We start from the raw sequence: 20,635 nt of genomic DNA, 5'->3' as shown, positions 1-20,635 counted from the left end.
GGGCTTGAAGCAGACCTAAGAACTGGAAGGATATGTATGGATGTGATTCCAGATGGGCGCTGAGCAGGAGCTAGGAATCTGATTGTTGCTTCAAGGTAGAGAAGACAGCACTGGGCTCCGGCCTGCCGTGCCAGAGGTACTCAGCGCACACTCAGCACACACTTAGGGTTAGGGTGAGGGTGAGGGTCCTGTTGAGAGAAATGCATTTGGTGACCCAGAGTAGGGTGAAGGGGTGGGGCAGCCGCTGTAGTTCATAGTAGCGAACAATGATCCATGGAGAAAGCCACTGGAGAGGCTGTGTCCTAAAACATGTGAAAATTACACAAAGCCAAGATGTTTCTCTTTTTCCTTTGGCTGCCAAGAGTTTTAAAGCTAAAATTAGTGCCCAGGACAATTTCAAACACTAGTTCCCACTTATTCCTCCCACTTCCTATAAGTGGGCTTTGTTCTTTCACAACCTGTGAAACTATCTTAGTTTGAATTTCTTTTTAAAAACATTACCCAAGGGGCTGGGGATTTAGCTCAGCGGCATAAGCACTGGCCTTGCAAGCAGACGGTTGTGAGTTTGATCCCTGGTACCGATTAAAAAAAAAAAATTACCCAAAAGATACATGATAGAAAAATTAGACTACAAGGAAAAATGTAAAGATGAAAAATTTTTTTTAAATTAAATTCTTTTTTTTTTTTTTTTGTCTTTTTCCTTTTTATCAGTACCGGGGATCGAACTCACGACTGCCTGCTTGCAAGGCAGGCGCTTATGCCGCTGAGCTAAATCCCCAGCCCCCAAAATTAAAATTCTTGAACTTCCCCTCAGGGTTAGCCAACTGTTGATGGTTTAGTGTTCTCTCTCAGACTTTTGCTTTCTGGATACTGAACAGAATGTGTTTTCTAACTTTTTTTCCTTTTTGGCAGCACTGAGCACTGGACTCAGGGGCAGCTCATCACTGAGCTCCATGTCCAGCCAGGTCTCACTCAGATTTGCAAGCCTCCTCCTGTTTCAGCCTCCTTCAATGCTGGGATTACAGGTGTGTGCTGCTGCGCTTAGCTTCTAACTTACTTTTAAACCTAATAGAGACTTTTCCATTTCAATAAATAACTTCTAGATCAGCACTCTTTGCTATTACATGTGACTTTGTTTTACGGCTGTGTAAGTATGTGTGAGGCCCTGGGTTTGATCCCCAGCACCAAAACTCAAACACACACACACACCTGCATGTATACCTTACTCCTCAGGAAGTTAATACTTGTATAAAAATCCTTAAAGATTAGAAAACTTAAATCAGTAATATAGAAGAGAATACTACATCATAACCAAGAGTTTATCCCAGGAAAATTAGTGTAGTTGGCAAAAACAAAAACAAAACCCTGGGCAATGTAAGTGATTCTATGTGAACAGTTTACTTGCTTGTTCTCCTACCAGAACAGGGCATTAAGGTTTTTAGATCTACTTTGTTCTGAATCAGGCCATTGTCTTATCATTTCCTTGAGTAAAATCCAACAACTGCAAGCAGAGGTCAAAGTCTATTCTGGGACGACAACCTCAGTGGTGCAGAGGCTCGCACTTCCCAAAGCAGAGTTCCTGGGTTCCAGCCCTGTCTTGTCCAGATCTGTGGCTCTAGCTGTCTTCTTCATCTTTTTAGCCCTTGTTTTCCTTATGAACATAGACATAATGGTACTGTGCAGAGTTGCGGTGAAGATTTAAATGAGATAATATGCAAGAGACATTCAGCACAGTGTCTGACACAGACTGGGCACTCCGTAAGTATTTTCTATAATCACACTGCTTTTTCCCGAAGGATCATATCAGTGTTTAGTGCCAGGGCCCAGGTGAAGTCGTCTGGTGGAGCTTACAGGATTTGACTTAGTCCAGGAGTTTGGTGGCACCAACCCCTCTACTGGGAACAATTGCTCCTCTCAGGCGTTGTCTTCTGTCCCAAGCTCTTTAATAGGCCCCCTAGTGGGCAAGAGGCTGACCTTGCAGTCTTCAACTCTGTTAGAACTGCTGGTCCCAACTCTTTGGCACCAGGAACTGGTTTTGTAAAAGAGAATTTTTCCACGGGTTTGGGGTGATTTCAGGATGATTCAGGCACATTAAATTTTTGTACTTGATTTCTATTATTATTTCATTGTAATATATAATGAAATAATTCCAAAGCTCACATAATGCAGGATCAATGGGAGCCCTGGGCTTGTCTTCCTGCAATTAGATGGTCCCATCTGGGGGTGATGGGAGACAGTGACACCTGAAGGGTGTCGCTCATGTCTAATCTACTCATAATGTCATTTTGGTGGCTGTCACTGCAGAAAACCCTGCCTCACAAAGGCAGGATGTTAGAAATGGAAGCAGGCTTTTCAGGACTTGTGTGTCAATCTCAGGATGCTCTGCCTTAACTTTAATGTCAAGAATGCATGGGAGTGTGTCCCAGACGTACTTTCAAGACCATCATTACTTGCAATCTCAAGCACTGATCCCCTCCCAACACAGAGCAAGTCCAATCAGCTGGCTGTCTCCCAATCAAGCCACGGACCCATCTCTTCCCCATTCGAGAGTGTTCTGTGGTTGAGAAGCAATGCTCAAACTCTTTCGAAAGCTAAGATGGGAGATTGTGCTCCAGCTGGGAGAAATAAGGCCCTGACTCAGTCTCTTTCCAAATCTCCGCTAACAATTGAAACACGTCAAAAATCTCCATGTTCACTTGTCACCCTCAAAATCCCAGTTTGTCTTTGAATGCGGCAATTTTATCTGCCAACTTGAACACAGTTGTCATTCGCCCCTTAAATGACAGATTGAGTTCAATCAGCAGGTTGAATATGTCATATCAGTGAGTTTTGGAACCATTCTGTGACACTGAAATGTGCCACCAATGATGACTATTTTTTTTTGAAAAAGAAATCTCTGGCCAGAGAAATACCTTTAGTGAGCCAGCTCACATCTATGCATTAGAGGAGACACATATGCTCTCATCCCTCTCCTTGCAGTGCTGCACGAACAGACGTGCATTAAGGGCATCTACTTTAATGTGGTTGACAATTTTAATCACACCCTGCAAAAAGTTATTAAGTTCCGGTGACATTTTTCAGCTTGCCAGAATTTCTCTGTGGGTGGCACAGTGTGTAGATTCACATGCAAAACAAACTCTTTGACCCAAGTAGCACAATCAGAAAGCTGTTCAGCCACTCACTGACACACAATAACCAAGTCGGTTTTCCTGAAGGTAATCTTCCCCCAGCCACGGTGCTCATTGGCAACAAAAGTGCATGTAACATATATATCCCCATGCACCTGCTCTTGAAAAACATACCAACCACGAAAACAAGCACTGCTTTCTTGTCATCAGCACGGGAAGTCTTGCTAATAATCTAGATTGCAAACATCTCAAAATCTTCCACTCTTTCATTAGGTCGTCTAGCTATGCTACTAGCTCAAAGAGGAACGCATTTTCTGACCTGGAGCCCTGCGCCAATAGTAAAGGGCCTCTTAGCCTGAGCAATGCAGTTAGCCACAATGAGGACGATGCTGTCTCAGTGCAGCCATGCTTGATGAAGCAGCGGCCTTTAATAATTGTTTTTCATAGAGCTGTCGATTTGGAAAACTAAGTCACCCAGTTCAATCATGGCTTGGTGGTGAAGTTAAGCTTGTGGAGGGGAACCATTTCCATCTGCAGGAGTACCAGAAGTTTCTTCTTTATACTGTCTTGAATTCTTTCTAGAACCTTCCACTTCAGTGTCTCTTCAGGCAGTAAACTATGAGACATTATCAGGTCCTAAGTTAGCTCAGTGAAGCCAAGACAATAAATTAAACACCGCGGTTATCAGAGGAAACAGCAAATCACTTCACTAATGCAGTGCTTTGCTGTCCGCCAGCATTGCCAACCTCAGACCGTGTTCCAGTGGTAGGAAGAGGGTCCCATGGGTTTCCTTCGGGACAGCATCCACCAAAGCTTCCAGGGGAACCACAGAGTTGTGGGACCCAGGCTTTCTGGAAAAAGGAGCAGTAGAAATGCCTTTTCCTTTGTCCTATTTTATCAGGCTTGTCTTATGGTTGCCTGCAAAATAACATGGTCTGTTGAACTGAATTCTTGTCCAAACAACACAATTAACTTCCTCCTCCTCCTTTTCCTTTTCCTTCTCCTCCTTTTCCGGCTTCCTAAAGCTTCCAGAAAGTCAATTTTACATTTTTCATTCAACATTTCTGTGCCTGCTGCCACTACAGTTTTCAAAGCTGGCAGCAAGTGCGTCCCTCTGGTTAGAGGCAGAAATTCCCCCTGCAGACTGGGCTTGATTGGAAGCAAGGTATCAGGGCAATCTGTTCAAGAGCTGGACACTGCAGCTCTTTAATTCCTCACCAGATACTCCAAAGCTGTTAAACCCAAGGAGAAAGCGAGCCTTCAGATACTGTTTTCCTCTTTTTAAAATTAATTTTATCGGTACATTTTACACACACAATAATGATAGTCTTCATCATAGTGCCTTTGTGCCTGTACATAATATATCTTGAGCCCTCTTTTTTCCCCTCAATCCTCTACCTTCCCTTCAGATCCTGCTTTTTAAAAGCCAGTATCATATTCATACCAAAACCTGAAACATGCAGTATCAGTAAGAAAACCACAGGCGAATTTCACTTATGAACAATATATTTTAAAAATCCATATGGAAAACCAGGCATAGTTGTGCAGGCTTGTAATCCTAGCACCCGGGAGGCTGATATAATAGGGATACAAGTTCAAGGCCAGTGCAGGCTACATAGCAAGTTCAAGGCCAGATTGGATTACAGAGCAAGACCTTGTTCCAAAAAGAAACAAAGCATCTACAGAAGTCAAAAAAGAGTATTTGGGGAAGTTCAACATTCATTTGTCTCAAAAAAAAAAAAAAAAAAAAAAACCTCTTAATAAAAGAGAGGAATAGGGGCTGGGGATTTAGCTCAGCGGCATAAAGCGCCTGCCTTGCAAGCAGGCAGTCGTGAGTTTGATCCCTGGTACCGGTAAAAAGGAAAAAGACAAAATAAATAAATAAATAAAAAATAAATGTGCACAGACAAACCAAAACCAGCACCCTGTTTAATAGTGAAATACCAAGAAAATCCCAGGAAAAAAAACCAAGGATGTACACAATGTTGTATTAAAGGCGAAAACCTCTGTAATTAGAGAAGGGGAAGAAACAGGAGTATGAAAATTGGTAAGGAAAAGGAAATTTTCATTATTTGCAGGCGTTATGATTGTGTGCTTTGGGAAGGTAAAAGTAAGAAAATGTACTACACTGTCCAAGAACAAAATAAAGATACAAAAATAAATGGCTGTCCTGTAAGTTTATGACTCAGTCCAGAAACAATAGGATACCAATGTTGCCATAAGGAAAGAAGAATCAAGCCAACTTATAGTACAGAAGCCTCCCAAGTTTCAGGAATTGGTGGATCCACTCACCTTTGGACGTGAAGGACAAAGGAAAGAGAGCCGAGGGTCTCGGGGCTGAGAGCGCAGCTCAGGGGTAGAGGACTTGCCCAGCAAATGGGGGCCCCGGGTTCCATCCCTGGCCCTGAAAATACAAAGCACAAGCAGAAGCAGCAGCAGCTAAGAGGCTTGGATACCCTCCCATCTCCCTGGTGAAAGACAGGAAGTTCCTTCTCTGGGAAGGTAAAGCAGGTGGGAGTGGTGGGAATGGAGACCCCGAGGTGTTCACCGCAACCACATTCAGACAGAAAGGTGTGAAAATAACCTAAATCACCATGCGTAATATCTTTAGTACTTTCTCAGCTCTGAGAAGAAATACTGGACACTCACAACTTAAAGGAGGAGAGATCTGTTTTGGTTCAAGTTCCAAAAGTTTCAGTCCTTACATGGGTGAGGGAAAATTGTTCAAGTTGTGGTGGCTGGCAAGTGGAGAGCATAGGGAGGAGCCAGGGAGGGAAAGACACCCTTCCCGGCCACTCCCTGGGTGAGCCACCTCCGCCTCCTAACAGCCTCTAGCGATAGTGTACCTGTGATTCAGTCACCTTTCAAAGTCCCAACTATCTTGGTTAATTTTCTCTCATTGAAGAGACAAAATACCTGACGCCCAAAATTATGGGATTAGTTAGCTCAAAATTATGGGTTTAGTTAGCTCTCAGTTTGTGGAGGTTTCAGTCTATACTCACCTGGCTCCAAGGCAGAGTGACACATGGTATAGGGCAACAGTTCATAGTGGCAGAAAACAGGAAAAGCCACAAGAGCAGAAAGAGGAGCAAGCCCATTTCTTTCTTTATGTTAGATGCAGGATGCTGGCTCATACAGCCATTCCCAGCACCAGACAATGAACCAATCACAAACTCTAGATCCAGCCACCTCCAAAAAGCCCACCCCCATGATCACATGAGGCTTTGGGGGGGGGACATCCAGACACAAACTATAACCACAACTATGAGCCCAGGAGGCTTTGGGGGAGCCACATAGCTATAAACCAGAAGAAGTAGACTTCAATTTTTACTAGGAATTCTATGCATCTGTGAAAAAGAATATAGGAACAAGATACAAAAGATGAGAAAAGGAAGATATAAAAGAACTCAAATGAGGCTCTCATTAAAATTTTAAGATATGCTATATGACGGTCATAATAGTTATGGGGTTGGGAATGTGGTTTAATGGAAGAACACTTACCTAGTACATGCAAGACCCTGAATTTGATCTCTACCACCGCAAAAAAAATCATAATCATTATCACTATTTTTATCACTGTTGATAATAGAAACATTGATAGTAATTTGGTAAGCAATAACAATCACTCAGTACCTCCTATGCCACAGACTTAAGCCCCATGAATACTCTGAACAGGAACTGTTATTCTCATTTTACAGGTAAGGAAACTAGACCCAGAGAAGTACAATAACTCTTTTAAAGTCACTCAGCAATTGGAGAAGCCAGGACTTGAGCACATATATAAATATTGGTGCATACTCATGAATCATTTATGAAAAAAATATACCCATTCCTTAATGGTGGACTGTCTGTACAATGGTATGGAGGATCTCAGGTCTTTGATTGAGCTCTCTTCTAACAGGCTTGCCAAATAAAATACACGACAGTCGCTTAAATTTGAATTTCACAAACAGAACAAATTGATTTTTAGGAGGCCCCATGCAATATGGGAGAGACACACAATAAAAAAAATTTTTGTATGTCTGAAATTAAAATTTAACAGGGTGTCTTGTATTTCCACTCGCTACATCTGACAGTCTGTCTTAGATAGGTCTCCCGTGGCAAAGCTAGCAGTTGCCAGGGTTCGAGCACAGTGGAAAATCGGTTTCTGAGCAATATGGTATAATCGGGGACAGCAGGACCTCCACAGGTGTCCTAACAGTGAAACGACTCCATACAGTGACGACATATTACTTGCAGATAACCCAGGAACAACTGCACCTGAACTTTGTCTTCAGTTGCTTTATTTTTTCTAGCTTTTCAGCACCAGGGATAAAGCTCAGTGGCACAGCGCCTGCCTGGCAAATGCTAGGTCATGAGTTCTAATTCCAAGTACAAGCATGAATGAATGAATGAATGAATGAATGAATGAATAAGTTTTTGAATGAAAAGAGGTCCTCCCAGCTCCACCTCCAGTCCCTAATCACCGTGGACTAGGCTGGGCCTGCTGGCCTCAGCCCCCTTCCACTACAAAGCTGGCACAGACATTAATAAGCAAGCGTCCGCGGCGCTGGAGTCTGCAGCATGCATCTGCTAACCCAAGAGGCCGGAGGAGAGGGAAGGACTTCCAGTCCCTGGCATGCTCCCTTTGAATGTCGGTCCCTAGCTGTTTATGGAGCTTAAAACAACCTCGGGACATCAAGTACTTCTGGGGTTTAAACGTGCGGCGCTCGCTGTACAACGCGGTCGGTCGTTTAAAGCAACGTAAGCTCGGCTTTTAGAGCAGAGGCCCTTCAGCGATGGGAGAGGCCAGCCTCATGCTGGCGGGTCCTCCCTACACGGCGGGAGGCGAGGCCTGGGCACGAGCGGCCCCTGCAGGCTCGCAGCATCATTGCAGGGGGTGCAGGCTTCTGACCCAGGCAGGGTTTTTGCCAAAGGCCACCGTCAAGTCCAAAACCTCCCTGGGAGGTGGTCCTCTGACACCCTGGGTGGAGGGCTAATTCAGAGGAGGACAAGGGCCTCAGAGAGCGGATTTGAAGGCAGTCCCACGTCTTTCACCGGGGCTCCAGAGGTACAACAGGACTTTCTCTCCTGGATTCCAGTTTCGGGGCTGTGGTTGATGTTTACACACTGGCTCTGCTGCTGGCATTTTGCGTGCCTGGGGCAAAACGCTGAAGATCTAATTGGTACTTCTGAGAGAACTCAGCTCCTGGTTTCTCATGAAGATACCCATCAAATCCCTGGAGCAGAGCTGTGGATAGACAGAGGGTGGTGAAACGGAGGCTGGCAAGCGGGCGCGTGGTGATCGTGCAGCAGTGGGCCTGGCCTGGCCTGGGCACGGGGCCAAGGTGGTTATGTAACAGCCAGCACGCCACTTTCACCAGCCCCGTGAGACTGGCCATTCCCAGCACACTGCAGTGCCCGGAGGGTAATGGGCCCGCTGTGGCGGAAGAGTAGGTTATATTTCACTGCCGTACAGCCCATGGGGGCCAAAGCATGGCCTCCAAACAATTAGAGTTTAATTCAATAAAAGCAACTCCGAGGAAGCTTCTTAGGAAGCCGTACACAGTACAGCATTCCTGATTAGCTAGTACGCAGTCTGCGAATGATTTCCTAGCTTGTGTGATTCAAGAATGAACTTATAATCTAAATATAAGACGGCACTCTCCGTTTGTTCATTTCTCCCAAGGGGCAAATAAAAGAGGGATTGACCTCCTTTATTTTGAAGCTGAGGATTTTACTCTTGTGATACCTGTCACATAACTCAGGGGCAGCAGGACCCACGCAAGAGTAGAGTTAATGGGGTACAGGTAAGAGTCTCATAAATCCATGAGCCAACTCCCCAGGTTGCCAGGTGAGGCTGGCATTCAGCTAGGAAGAGAGGTGATAAATACGAAAAAGGAGTTTTAAATTTTGCTTTGATTAAAATACAAGTGAAGGGTTGGGACAAACACTGGACAAAGAATTAGGAACTAGTAAAACTATGCAGTAAGCACAGGAGTCTAAAATGAAATTTTTTCTCTAAAATTTTTCTCTGCCTTTTTGGGTTTTAAACAATGTCAGTGACCAATTCACTGAGTAACCTGGGACAGGAATTTATGATTTCACAATTCACCAGAAATTAAAGTAAAACTGAAAAAAAATTAAGAAAGCGGCAAGTAAGTTATAAATGGCAAACTAACATTTTGGGAGTCAAATCGTGAAGGGGAGGAAGGAGGCTCAGGCAATGCTAAATATGACCGTCTGTATACAAAATCGCATTAAGAAGTCTTTGGTTGAATCTTCTTTTTATTTTTCCTTTTACATAGCTGCTCCGAACCTGTTTCTTTATACAATGGCTCCCACTGGTCAAAGCTCGGCCCTTTACAGCCGAGGGACTGTTCCCCACCAAAGGGAGCAACAGCAGGTACAACCTAAGTGGCTCCTGGTACATCCACTAACAGAGGCGTGAAGGGACACATAAGGGACAGGCAGGAGCTGGGCGTGGTAGTGCACAGCTGTAAGTCCTGCCCCTTGGCAGGCTGATCCAGAAGGACTGCCATGAGTTTGAGGCCAGCCTGAGACCATACACAGACCCTGCCTCAAAAAAGAAAAAAAGAAAGGACAGGCGGACAGGGAAGAACCATATTCAATGCATTCTAATTTCAAATGCTCAATTGTACAGTATTTGCAGACCCTATGGGTGTCAGCTCCACTACATAGATTCCAACTACTGTTGCCACAGGCACAAGTGACAGTAATAATTGATATGTGCAAAGGCCCGGGGAGAAATCTGATTAGACAGAGGAAAGACCTAAAGAAATTGACCCCATAGGTTGGCCAGTGTAATACCCAGACAGATTATCCTATGCCAGATTTTACAACTCATTAAGCTCCTACCCCTGGTCTCAGGACATCTTGCCAGGCTTTTAGACTCCCCCACTTAAAGATGAGCCGATAATTATGATCTCGTGTGAAAATAGGGACTAAAATCAATAGGAAAAAGTAGAAAGAAACCAAGACAAAGCAGAAGCTACATAGGAGGGAAGAAAACTTTGACAGTAAGGACCAAAAATCCCCGCTCACATTTTAAATCTTTGCACAAAATAAGAATAATACATTTTTTAAAAAATCAGTACCAGGGATTGAACTCATGACCACACACTTCCAAGGCAGGAACTTATGCCGCTGAGCTAAACCCCCAGCCCAGAATAATACATTTTTTAAAAACAGAAAACCATAGTGAGATGGAGCCCTCTCTCCTGATGGGAGAAGAAGGAAGGGAGGAAAAAGGAGGAGGAAGAGGAAGAGAAGGTGGAGAAGGAGGAAAGACAGCAATATGTTCTTTAAAAGATAATAGTCAAGAAAAAAACAGCTCTTGGAAATTAAAAATAGAAAGGAGAAATAAAACACTCATTTAAGGCATTAAAGATGAAGTCTAGGAAATCACTCAGGAAGAACAGCAAAGGTCAAGAGATGAAAATAAGAAAGAAAAGATAAGAAATACAGAAGATTAGCTCAGGAGTTCCAGGAAGAAAAATAGGGGAAAACATTACTTGTAAAAAGATTTTTTTTTTTTTGGTCTTTTTTGTTTTTATCGGTACCAGGGATCGAACTCATGACTGCCTGCTTGCAAGGTAGGTGCTTATGCCGCTGAGCTAAATCCCCAGCCCCTTGTAAAAAGATTTTAAAAAAAAATTTCCAAACTGTGAAGATGTAAGTTTTACAATTGATAGAGGCTACTTAGTAATCAGCACCAATGGATGGAAATTAATCTACATCAAGTCTTAGTGTCTTATTATGAAATTTCAGAATCTTGGGGATGAAAAGAAGATCACTTGGGTTTCCAGAGGTAGAAAAATAGATCACAAATAAAAGATGAGAAATCAGAATGACTAAATTTCTTATTAGCAATACTGGAAGCCAGAAGACTACATATTTAGAAATCCCTTCAAATTTCTAAAGGAAGAGCCAGGCATGGTGGTACGTCCCTGTCATTCCAGCATTCAGGAGGCTGAGATAAGAAGACTGATGCAAGTTTGAGGTCAGTCTTGGTATTTTTTTTTTTTTTTTGTACCAGGTATCAAGCTCAGGACATTGCACTTGCCAGGCAGGTGCTTGTGACGCTGAGCTGTATCCCCAGCCCTCATCATGAGTTTAAGGCCAGGTTATACTGCATAGTGGAAGCCTGTCTCCAAAAAAATTCTACAGGAAAATTATTTCCCACAAATCTAGATGGGTACACTGCACTGTCAATCAAATGAGAGAGTAGGATAAAGATAATTAGGTAATTGCAAAGTCTCAGAAATGAATTTCTCATGCAATTTCTCTTAGGAAGCTACTGGAATAAATGCTCCACCAAAACAAGGGGGAACCCCAGAAAGAAGAAGGTAAGAAGACCGAGAACACAGCAAACGTAAACTTCCACACAGGAAGAAGGGAAAGTCTTAAGCATACAGAAGTGGAGAATACCAAAGAGAAAGAAGAGATTTAGGAACGTCAGCTGTGTACCTGGAAAGATTTGATGGGCCTGAAGCTTAAACAAGTTGGGGAACACTAAAGAATAAAAATTCAAAACTACAAATACAAAAATAGTTATGAAAATGAATATCTATTACTTACAAGACAAGAGGAAATCAAAACATTATAAAATTATAAAAGCTGACAAATACCATAAGCATCGCAAATCCAGAAAATAGAAAACTGTAATGATAGAGGCTGGGGATTTAGCTCAGCAGCATAAGCACCTGCCTTGCAAGCAGGCAATCGTGAGTTCGATCCCCGGTACCGATAAAAGTTTAAAAAAAAAAAAACTGTAATGAGAACTCAGTGACAAAAGATAGCAAAACAGCTGTATGCATTTGGAAACTTAAAAACACACTACATATGTCAAAGATCAAATCACAATATATTAGAAAATATTTAAAAGTCAATGATACTGGAAATGCTACATACCAAGCTCTGTGAAATGCAGTTAAAGCAGTATAAAATGGGAGAGGGGCTGTATAATAGATCTGTTGGTTTCAATGCTGGCCCTCACTCCAGCAGAATGACCAGGGACTCTGAGAGAAATGCAAATTTCAGGGTCTACTCAAAACCCACTGACTCAGAGATTCAATTTCTGGGGCCTGAAAAATCTGTGTTTTGTCAACGTACTACATATGTTCAAGTTTGAAAACTACCTCCTTAGATGTGTATCTTGAAAAACAGAGAAAGATTAGTAACTTAAATATCCAACTCAAGGACTTAGCAAAAGAATATATTTAAATCAGTCTAAAAGTAGTAGAAGGAATAAAATAATGTTAAGATCTTTTCTTTTGGTACTGGGTATTGAACTCATGACCATGCACTTGCAAGGCAGGCGCTTATACCACTGAGCTAAATCCCGGCCCCAGAAATTTTCTTTACCATATATTTTAATGATTTATAGTGTTAGGATCTCAAGAGACACTATCTTTGCTTCCAGGTGTTAACAATCCATTTTCCTCCAGGCTGATTCTACCAGTAAGTGGAGGGTCAAGAAAGCTGGTCCAAAAAAGAAAGTAATACATAAAATAACCTTCAGGCTATCACATTACGTGGATTCATGCAGATATATGTGTATATTTTGTTTTCTGAACAGAATCACAGTGTTAAAATGGCTTTTGGAATGGAGAAGGGTTTGGGAATAAGAGAAATGGAAAGTATTCAATTTTTCCTTTTAAAAACATTCTATTGCCTTTGAGTTCCTGATATTATTCAGAGATTATCATTTTTAAAGTGAAAATACAGTTTAATTGGACTGTGTGATTATGAGTTATTTTTATTTCCTCTTTTGAAAACTTGGGTAATACTACTGTATTGGGCTCTGTGCCCAGGCTCCCGATCCCCCAAATGGGTGCATGGCAAAGGCTCAAAGGATCTTTTTTTTTTTTTTTTTTTTACTCAAAGGATCTTTAGGGCTGAGGGAGGAGTGAAATACTGCTACCTGGCCATCGAGAGGTATTTAATCAGAACAAGCAAGGAGTTAAGTGGACAATGGTGGAAACCTGAGCAGGATCTTGAGAGGGGTTTAAAGGACCCCTCAGAGCACCAGATGATGCTAATTAAGGAAAATGATCCAGAAAGTCTCCAGGTGGCCTGAGTTGTGGCCTATCTTGCCCCCTGAGGTATTCTCATTCTCAGTTCAGTCAGGCCAGGGCCAGGCTACAGTCCTGCACATGTGCTCAGCCTCAACAGTCTCTAACACTACTGTTAACAACAATAAGAACATAGACATGTCCCAAACCTTGTCTGGGTAAGAACTCACTTTTTCTATATGTAATTCACAACTTCCTTCTGGGAATAAACTAACGTACATAATAAAATGTGTAAGTTTGCTGAAAAACTCTGAAGAAACTAAAAATTTATGCAAAGAAACCAGGTCACCCAATTGTCCTAGAGTGAGCCAATGTTTTTGCATGTAGTGTAACAATAATTATCTATTTCTATCCAATGTCCCTATCAAGAGTAAATCTTTTTTAAAAAGTAAATCTTAATTAAACTGGATTGTTAAACACCTTTTTCTTTACGAGTGGCCATAACTAAATAGCTTAGTATATTTAAATATATATATATTTATTTAGAGACAGGGTCTCACCGTATAGTTCAGGGTGGTTTTGACCTCCAGCAGTCGTCCTGCCTCAGCCTACTGAGTTCTGGGTTTACAGGCATGCGCCAACATGTCCAGGTAAAAATATGTTTTAAAACGTTAACAAATTTGGGTAATAGTCGCTTCAGTTATTAGTGTAAGTACGAGACTATGATGGATAATAGGGAGTTAGAATTATAGAAATAGAACGCAATTCATTCATTCCTCCGACAACCATTGACAGTCTACTACATACCAGACTTCAACAAGTACTTCAGCGTTTACCGCGCGCCAGGCACTGCTCTTCGAGCTGCAGACACAAAAATGAGTAAATATGAATAAATGATATTGCAGAATGAAACTACAATTCCCACACTGATCGTTTCTTTTGGCTTCTCTCCATGGTAGGGGCTTCTTTCCTCCAGTCCGTAACCAGGATTCCAGAGGCGCATAAAAGCCCCGCCCCATTTCCCGCCCTTTCCGAATTCCGAAATGGACTACAACTCCCATGATGCTCAGTAAGCTCCTGAGGGCGTCCCGCCTATGCGCGCAGCGATGACTACAGTACCCAGAATACTCTGCTTCTCGCACTGGGTGTTTTTAGCCTCTTTCACGGTGCGGGACGCGGTAGCGGCTAGCAGAGTGCCAGGCCCGGGGCTCTCTGTGTCCTCTCCCGAGTCAGGGACGAGGCAGTGACTTGGCTCCTGGGCGCTGAGCCCGGGAGCGATTGCGGGCGGCCGCCGTCACTCCCGCGAGTTCTCGTCCTTATCGTCTCTCCCCCTCCAAGCGTAGCGCTTGGACGGTCCCGGACCGACGGCCCGGAGCACGGGGGACCGTCGCGGCTGCTGGGGCCAAGACCAGGCTGCAGCCCCCGGACTGCGGGAACGCTGGGGACGAGGACGAGGAGCAGCAGGGAAGATGGCGTCGGACCTGGATCCCGAGGGGCAGGCCCTCGACCGCACTTTGCTGGAATGTTCGGCCGAGGAGACCGCGGGGGTGAGTGGCGGGGTCGGGGCGGGCGGTGCCCCAAGAGAACTGGCTCCTGGAGACCCCCACTTCCCCGGGCTGCCGGCGCTGGCGCGGGTGACGGCCGAGTCCGCGGGGAGGCCACCGATCCGGAGCTGTACTGTGCCCTGGCCACCTTGCCATCTGTTTGGCGAACCCACAGCTTTTGCACTCTTCCTCCTCCTTTGCACACTCCACGAAGTCCCGGACACATTGGCCTTTGCCCTTTATACCAACACTTGGAAGAGGGGAGGGAAAGAGACGTCTCGGTGTTTTCAGGGTAGCCGTCCCACTTTACCTTTCCGAGTCCTTCTGGAATACGTGGAGCCGTCAGTGCCGCGTCCACTGAAGCATGCTGCCCATGTCCCGACTTTGTTTCTGGGACTATCCAAGCGTTACAGCACTGTTCCCCTATTTCGTGCTTATAAATTTTTTGTCTTCTATTTTTGCACCGGTTGAGTTAGTGCATTCTTGATGCATGTGTGGAAAGTACACTAGAAGCGAGCACGAAAAAGTCGGAGTGGAAGCTGGAAAATCAAACAGTTTTTCTAGGAGTTGTGTAAAGTTGGATGGAGAATGAACATTATATAACTTCGAGAGAACAATTTTAGTCAACAGACTAGCTTAAGTAAGAGTTCTCAGCTAGATAGGCCCCACAGTTAAACCATTCAAACTTAGTATGTGATGTAAATACGCTAATACAAGTTGTAGCATTGTAAGATTACGTTAGTAAATAAAGTGGTGTCTTTCCCCCCATAAAGATGGGGCGCATCTATTAAAACACATCATCCATGGTGATTAGGAATGGACCAAAGCAACTCGAACCCCACTGCTAGATCCTCCGCTTTAAGCTATAGGAGCCATTGAACAAGTCAGCAATGGATGGGTGGCTCTGTGGCGCTGTGGGTCAGGGAGTAATTTTGAGTGAATTGGTAAAGGTCGAGTGGAAATGAATGGCAGAAGTAGAGGTGAAAAGTTTAAAGAAATACAGTTGTGAGTGATGAGTTTTGCCTTGTTTTATTTTTTTAAAAGACTAATGTGTTAGGTGTGAGTCTGTTTTCATTTATTTTCAACTTAATTATTGCACAACCCAAGGTTTTTCAGCCCCCATTTGCCCATGTTTATCAGAGATACGAAGAAGAAAATGAAAGTCATGCTCCAAGTAAACAGGAAAATAACAGCTCCTCACTATCCGTGTGTCTACAGTAATAGATATCTGATTTATTTATTTTACAGCAGTATTTGCTCATTGAATTTTGTGCCTGTCGGCCCACTGATACAGGCTGCATCTTCTGTTATCCGTTTTCTGAAAGTCCAGCTGTTCAGTGATTGGAGTTTCTCTACTTTGTTGAAGTTCCTGAGGAAACCAGTTATAAAATCAGTGCTGAAAGACAATGTTTTTACTTTTTGAGTGTGTGTCATGGTGAAGACTGAACCCAGGGCTCTTTTATTGAGCTAAGCCTCAGCCTTTTTTTTTCCTTAATAACTTCAAGGTGGGCTTGCTGAATTCCTAAATTGCCTGGGCTGTGTTCAAACTTGCAATCCTCCTTCCTCAGCCTCCGGAGAGTGCAGGATTATAAGTATGCACCATACTCTTTAGTTTTTGTGCAAATTCTCAAGCAGACATTTGGAAGGAAATTAAGGGAAATACAAAAAAATGTATTCATTTGGACTTGAGTCTTCCTAGTTTTATTAAAGTTGTAGGCCTTTGTAGGTTATTTTTAGCTTTCAATTTTTAAACCTTTTCAGGGAGATACAACTCATACTATGTTCAAGTCAGTGGTTGCTAGAGTCTTTACAGAATTCTGTGACTTTATGTTACTGGTCAGTGTTAGGATATTTTGATCACCCCAAGAACAAAATTGTGTTCAGTAGCACCACTCCTGTTTTATTTCTAAGCTCCCAAGTTCTAATTAATCTGTTCTGTCTGCATGGATTTGCCTGCTCTGGACATTGCACTGGAATTAGAATCGTACAATATATTGTCTCTTATGACTGGCTCCCGTCCCCGTCATTGTGGACTTTTAATATTTCTCTCCACAATCCAGTTTAACATACACTTAATTCTGTCGTTGCAGTCTTCATACTGAACCACATGTTACATCATATTTATTAGTGACTGGCTGCTTTTAGCAGAATGTTTGCGAGGTTCATCCATGTTGTGGCATGTGTCAACTCTTTCTCTCTTTTTGTTGCCAATTGTGTGGAAAAGCACATTTTACCCATTCATTAATGGATAGCTATTTGGGTTGTTTCTCCTTTTTTGGATATATGAGCCACGCTGCCATGATGCAGATTTTTGTGTGGACATTTTTATTTCTCTTGGCTGTGTACCTGGGAGTAGAATTGCTGGGTCATATGTTAATAACTCTTTTGAGGAACTGCCAGACTGTTTTCCGGAGCGGCTGCCTCATTTCACATTTCCACCAGCAGTGTGTGAGTGTTCGGTGCCTTCGCATCCCTGCCAGCGCTTGTGTTTTGATCATAACTGCTCTGTAGGATGTGGGTGCTTCGTCATGATTTTGGTTGCCATTTCCCTAGTTACTTATGATACAGAACTTTTTGTGAGTTCATTGGTCATTTGTGTGTTTTTCTTGCCTATTTTTTATTAAGCTTTTTGTCTTTTATTACTGAGTTTCTGTATTGTTTATAGTGATAAATACTTTTTACTTCATTTGTAGAACTCTTAGTAGAATTTAAAATTTTTAATGTAGTTCTCAAAATTAGAGAGGGCTGGAGATTTAGCTCAGCAGCATAAGGGCCTACCTGGCAAGTGCAGGGCTGAGTTCAATCCCTGGTACCAAAAAAAAAAATTCCATTGGAACACTAGTGTTGTTTTGTTAACTTGCATGTTACTTATCCTTGTTTGAAAAAGTAAAACCACTTGTGTTTAAAGGATATAATTTTAATTGATTATAGAGTGATAATATTTCTGTGCTGCATTAAAAACACTGACCTAGAAATTCTTTCATTTTTACATTTATTATTCTTGCTCTGTATCCCAAGGCATAAATTTGGCATTCAATAAAAGGAATGCTCCTGGAAACGTTCTAATGGTTTGTTTACTTGAGTGGAATGAGTTGACAGTTTCTTTACTTCCCTTATGAGTGATTTTATTTATAAGATTGTAAATCCTTGCTACTCTAGTGGCCTTGGATGTGACAGCCACAGATGTCTGAAATAAGGACAAATTAAAATGCATCCAAATTAGGAATCTCAGTAATTTTTCCATGTTGAAGAAAAGTTATGGTCATCATATAATAGTGGAACTAACTAGAGAAAGCTCTAAATTTTGTTTCTTTGAGAAAAGCATGAACTGGTTTTTTTGTTGTTTTTTTTTTTTTTAATTGGTACCGGGGATCGAACTCATGACCCCCTGCTTGCAAGGCAGGCGCTTATGCCTCTGAGCTAAACCCCCAACCGGAAGCATGAACTGTTACTGAGGAAGTCCATAAGCTTAACGTGAAGGTGCCCATAGTAGAGCCCAGGTGTGTTACATTTCTCATGTATCTTTTCGGCAGTGCTAGGGATTGAACTCAGAGCCTTGCACTTACAAGGCAAATACTTTACCACTGAGCTACACACTCAGCTCTGATAGTAAACTTTTAAAAGATAGAAAACGTATGTCTGCCTTCCTTTGAACCAGATTTTTAAAAAGTTTTTTATTATAATATATAATAAAATGATATTTAAGATGAGATACTTGCTTTACCAAAAATGTGTTTTATATAAGGTGGCTGATGTTTTTTCTTAACCGGAAGCTATGACTAGCTTCTAAATTTTTTCATTGAAGGAATCTATGAAGATAGTTGACTGTCCATTGTTGGTACCCCAAGACTACATAATCTACATAATTTATTTTAATAAGCTTTTTAATCTTCCCAGGTTAAAATTCTAAAAAAGTTAAGTCTTACAAGAAATGAGAATATAAAATATAAGGAAAACAAAAATTGCTTTTTAAATAAAACCTTTTGTTGTGAATTAAAATTGTTTATATTCTTTCAGGCTTACTACTTAATTTTTATTCACAAAGAATAAGTTGCATAGGATAATTTGATTACCTTTGTTTGTACTTTGGTTTGCGCTAGCAGTGGATAAAAAAATTGAACATTGGCCCTCAGGTGGGGCCAACAAAACTCTAAGCTCAGAGTAAGAGTCGGAGTTTGCTTGTTAGTGACTCTTTGCCTTCTATCTTAAGTACCTTAGCTGGACACGGTGACACATGCCTGTATTCAGAGGTTGAGGCAGGAGGATTGCTGTGAGTTCAAAGCTAGCCTGGGGTATATAGAAAATTCAAGACCACTCTGAACTACATAGAGCAAGACCCTGTCTCAAAAACAAAACAAAGCAAAACAGATCACCTTGTGTTTTATGATTACTGAGCTGAGAGTATGTACATGCATTCATACTCACGTACCCAGTTTTGATTCGGAGCCACCAACGGGGCAAGTCCTTGATATCTTGGGATTGCTGGACAAGATTTAGCCTCGCTCCTACTTACATAAGGCAAACGCAAAGGATAACAACATTTGGATATCAGTTTCACCTCCACCTTAGGGTGGACTCTTAACTGTATTTGGTTATAAGCTTCTATTCAGGTTCTTACTTTAGGAACACAATTTTTAGAATTTTAGTAAAAGTTCAATAACATGAAATTAACTAGAATGTTAATGTATCCCACTTCATGAATATTTAAAATCTCTGTTATTTTTAGAAGGAGGGAAGTGGGCTGAAGATTGTACAAGTAATAGTTAAGATGAAGACTTTATGTTGATTTCTGGTGCCAGCCATTACTTGAACACACTCTTTCTCTTTTTTTTTTTTTTTTTTTTTTTTAACTTTTTTTTTTTAACTTTTTTTTTTTTTTTTTTTTTTTTTTTAACTTTTTTTTATCGGTACCAGGGATCGAACTCACGACCGCCTGCTTGCAAGGCAGGTGCTTATGCCGCTGAGCTAAATCCCCAGCCCCTACTCTTTCTCAACAAGGATGTAATTGGAGTTTAAGTTATCTATAGCTAAACATTGAATCTGTGAGTTGTGTTTAGCAGTTTACTAAAATTGCATTTTAGTAAAAGCAAGTCATTTCATGTTTTCTGATTTTATATTTTAGAGTCAAAATCACATGCATATCACAAGGCAGTATGGAGGACAAATAAACAGATCGACCCAGATGGCAGAGGAGACACAGATAAATGACAGGATAAAAGGAAGGAGTGAAACAGGGAAAAGAAAGGAAGTGGTTTGAAGGACACCTTTCTAGGGCTTTTGGGGTTAGTTTTTGGAGATTGATACCTGATGCAGGCTGAAGGCCTGAATCTCCCTTTCTTTGCTTTCATTAAAATCCTGAGAGGTTGAGCGTGGTGTTGCTTACCTGTAATCCCAGCACTCAGGAGGCTGAGGCAAGAGAATCACCTCAAGTTTGAGGCCAGCCTGGGCTACACAGACCCTGTCTCAAAAAACAAAGCAAAAACCCTGTGGAACATCTTTCTGGAACGTGAGGATTCTGTGACAGTAACAGTATAAGTATATTGATAGTCATTCAGTTTTACTGAGTGTATGAGGCTGGGTCCTGTTTTACACCTGAGGATACAGAGCAGGGAGTTAGGGGATGGACTGAGAAGACAGTTTGCAAGAAGGACACAAGCGAGACGTGGAAAACAGCTTAGTAAAGCAGAGAGCGCGGGAGGGAGACTAGGGGACGGAAAAGTGGCTTTTTGGTTTTTGTTTGTAGTACAGCAAAATGGAAAGGACTGGGAAAGAGGTTGATCAGAGAAAGAAGGCTTAATGGACGGGACAAAGCCTTGTGGCCTGACAGGTTCAAAAGACACCACTTGCAGGGACGGGCAGGGACGGGACTTAGCTCAGCGGCGCAGCACCTGCCTGGCCAGCGCGGGCTCATGAGTTCAGTCCGTGGTACAGAATAAATAAGTAGGAG

General features: G+C 42.3%; 1 protein-coding gene and 1 long non-coding RNA gene across 4 annotated transcripts in view; one reads left to right on the top strand and one right to left on the bottom strand.

Annotated features, from left to right (window-relative positions):
- Nucleotides 1-1,214: 1,214 nt before the first annotated feature.
- On the bottom strand, nucleotides 1,215-14,179 carry LOC111757960 (uncharacterized). Its single transcript, XR_002792211.2, has 3 exons — nucleotides 13,952-14,179; nucleotides 5,421-5,532; nucleotides 1,215-4,360 (listed from the first exon to the last, which is right to left on the bottom strand). It is a non-coding gene; the product is annotated as an uncharacterized LOC111757960 (long non-coding RNA).
- Nucleotides 14,180-14,318: 139 nt separating this feature from the next.
- The window catches only part of Ubr2 (ubiquitin protein ligase E3 component n-recognin 2), a 98,278-nt gene continuing 91,961 nt past the window's right edge, over nucleotides 14,319-20,635 (top strand). For 2 of the 3 annotated variants that reach the window (XM_063238850.1, XM_003473860.5), the window contains exon 1: nucleotides 14,319-14,691. In XM_063238850.1, the coding sequence (XP_063094920.1) occupies nucleotides 14,614-14,691 (78 nt within the window). In that variant the 5' untranslated portion in view covers nucleotides 14,319-14,613. The remainder of the gene's footprint in view (nucleotides 14,692-20,635) is intronic. The other variant, XM_003473859.5, reaches the window with a different exon arrangement.

This window comes from Cavia porcellus, unplaced genomic scaffold (assembly GCF_034190915.1).
Source record: "Cavia porcellus strain 051 isolate PalLab524CR breed Dunkin Hartley unplaced genomic scaffold, mCavPor4.1 scaffold_28, whole genome shotgun sequence".
In the NCBI taxonomy this organism is placed as follows: Eukaryota; Metazoa; Chordata; class Mammalia; order Rodentia; family Caviidae; genus Cavia; species Cavia porcellus.
This window is presented reverse-complemented; position numbering and strand designations above follow the sequence as displayed.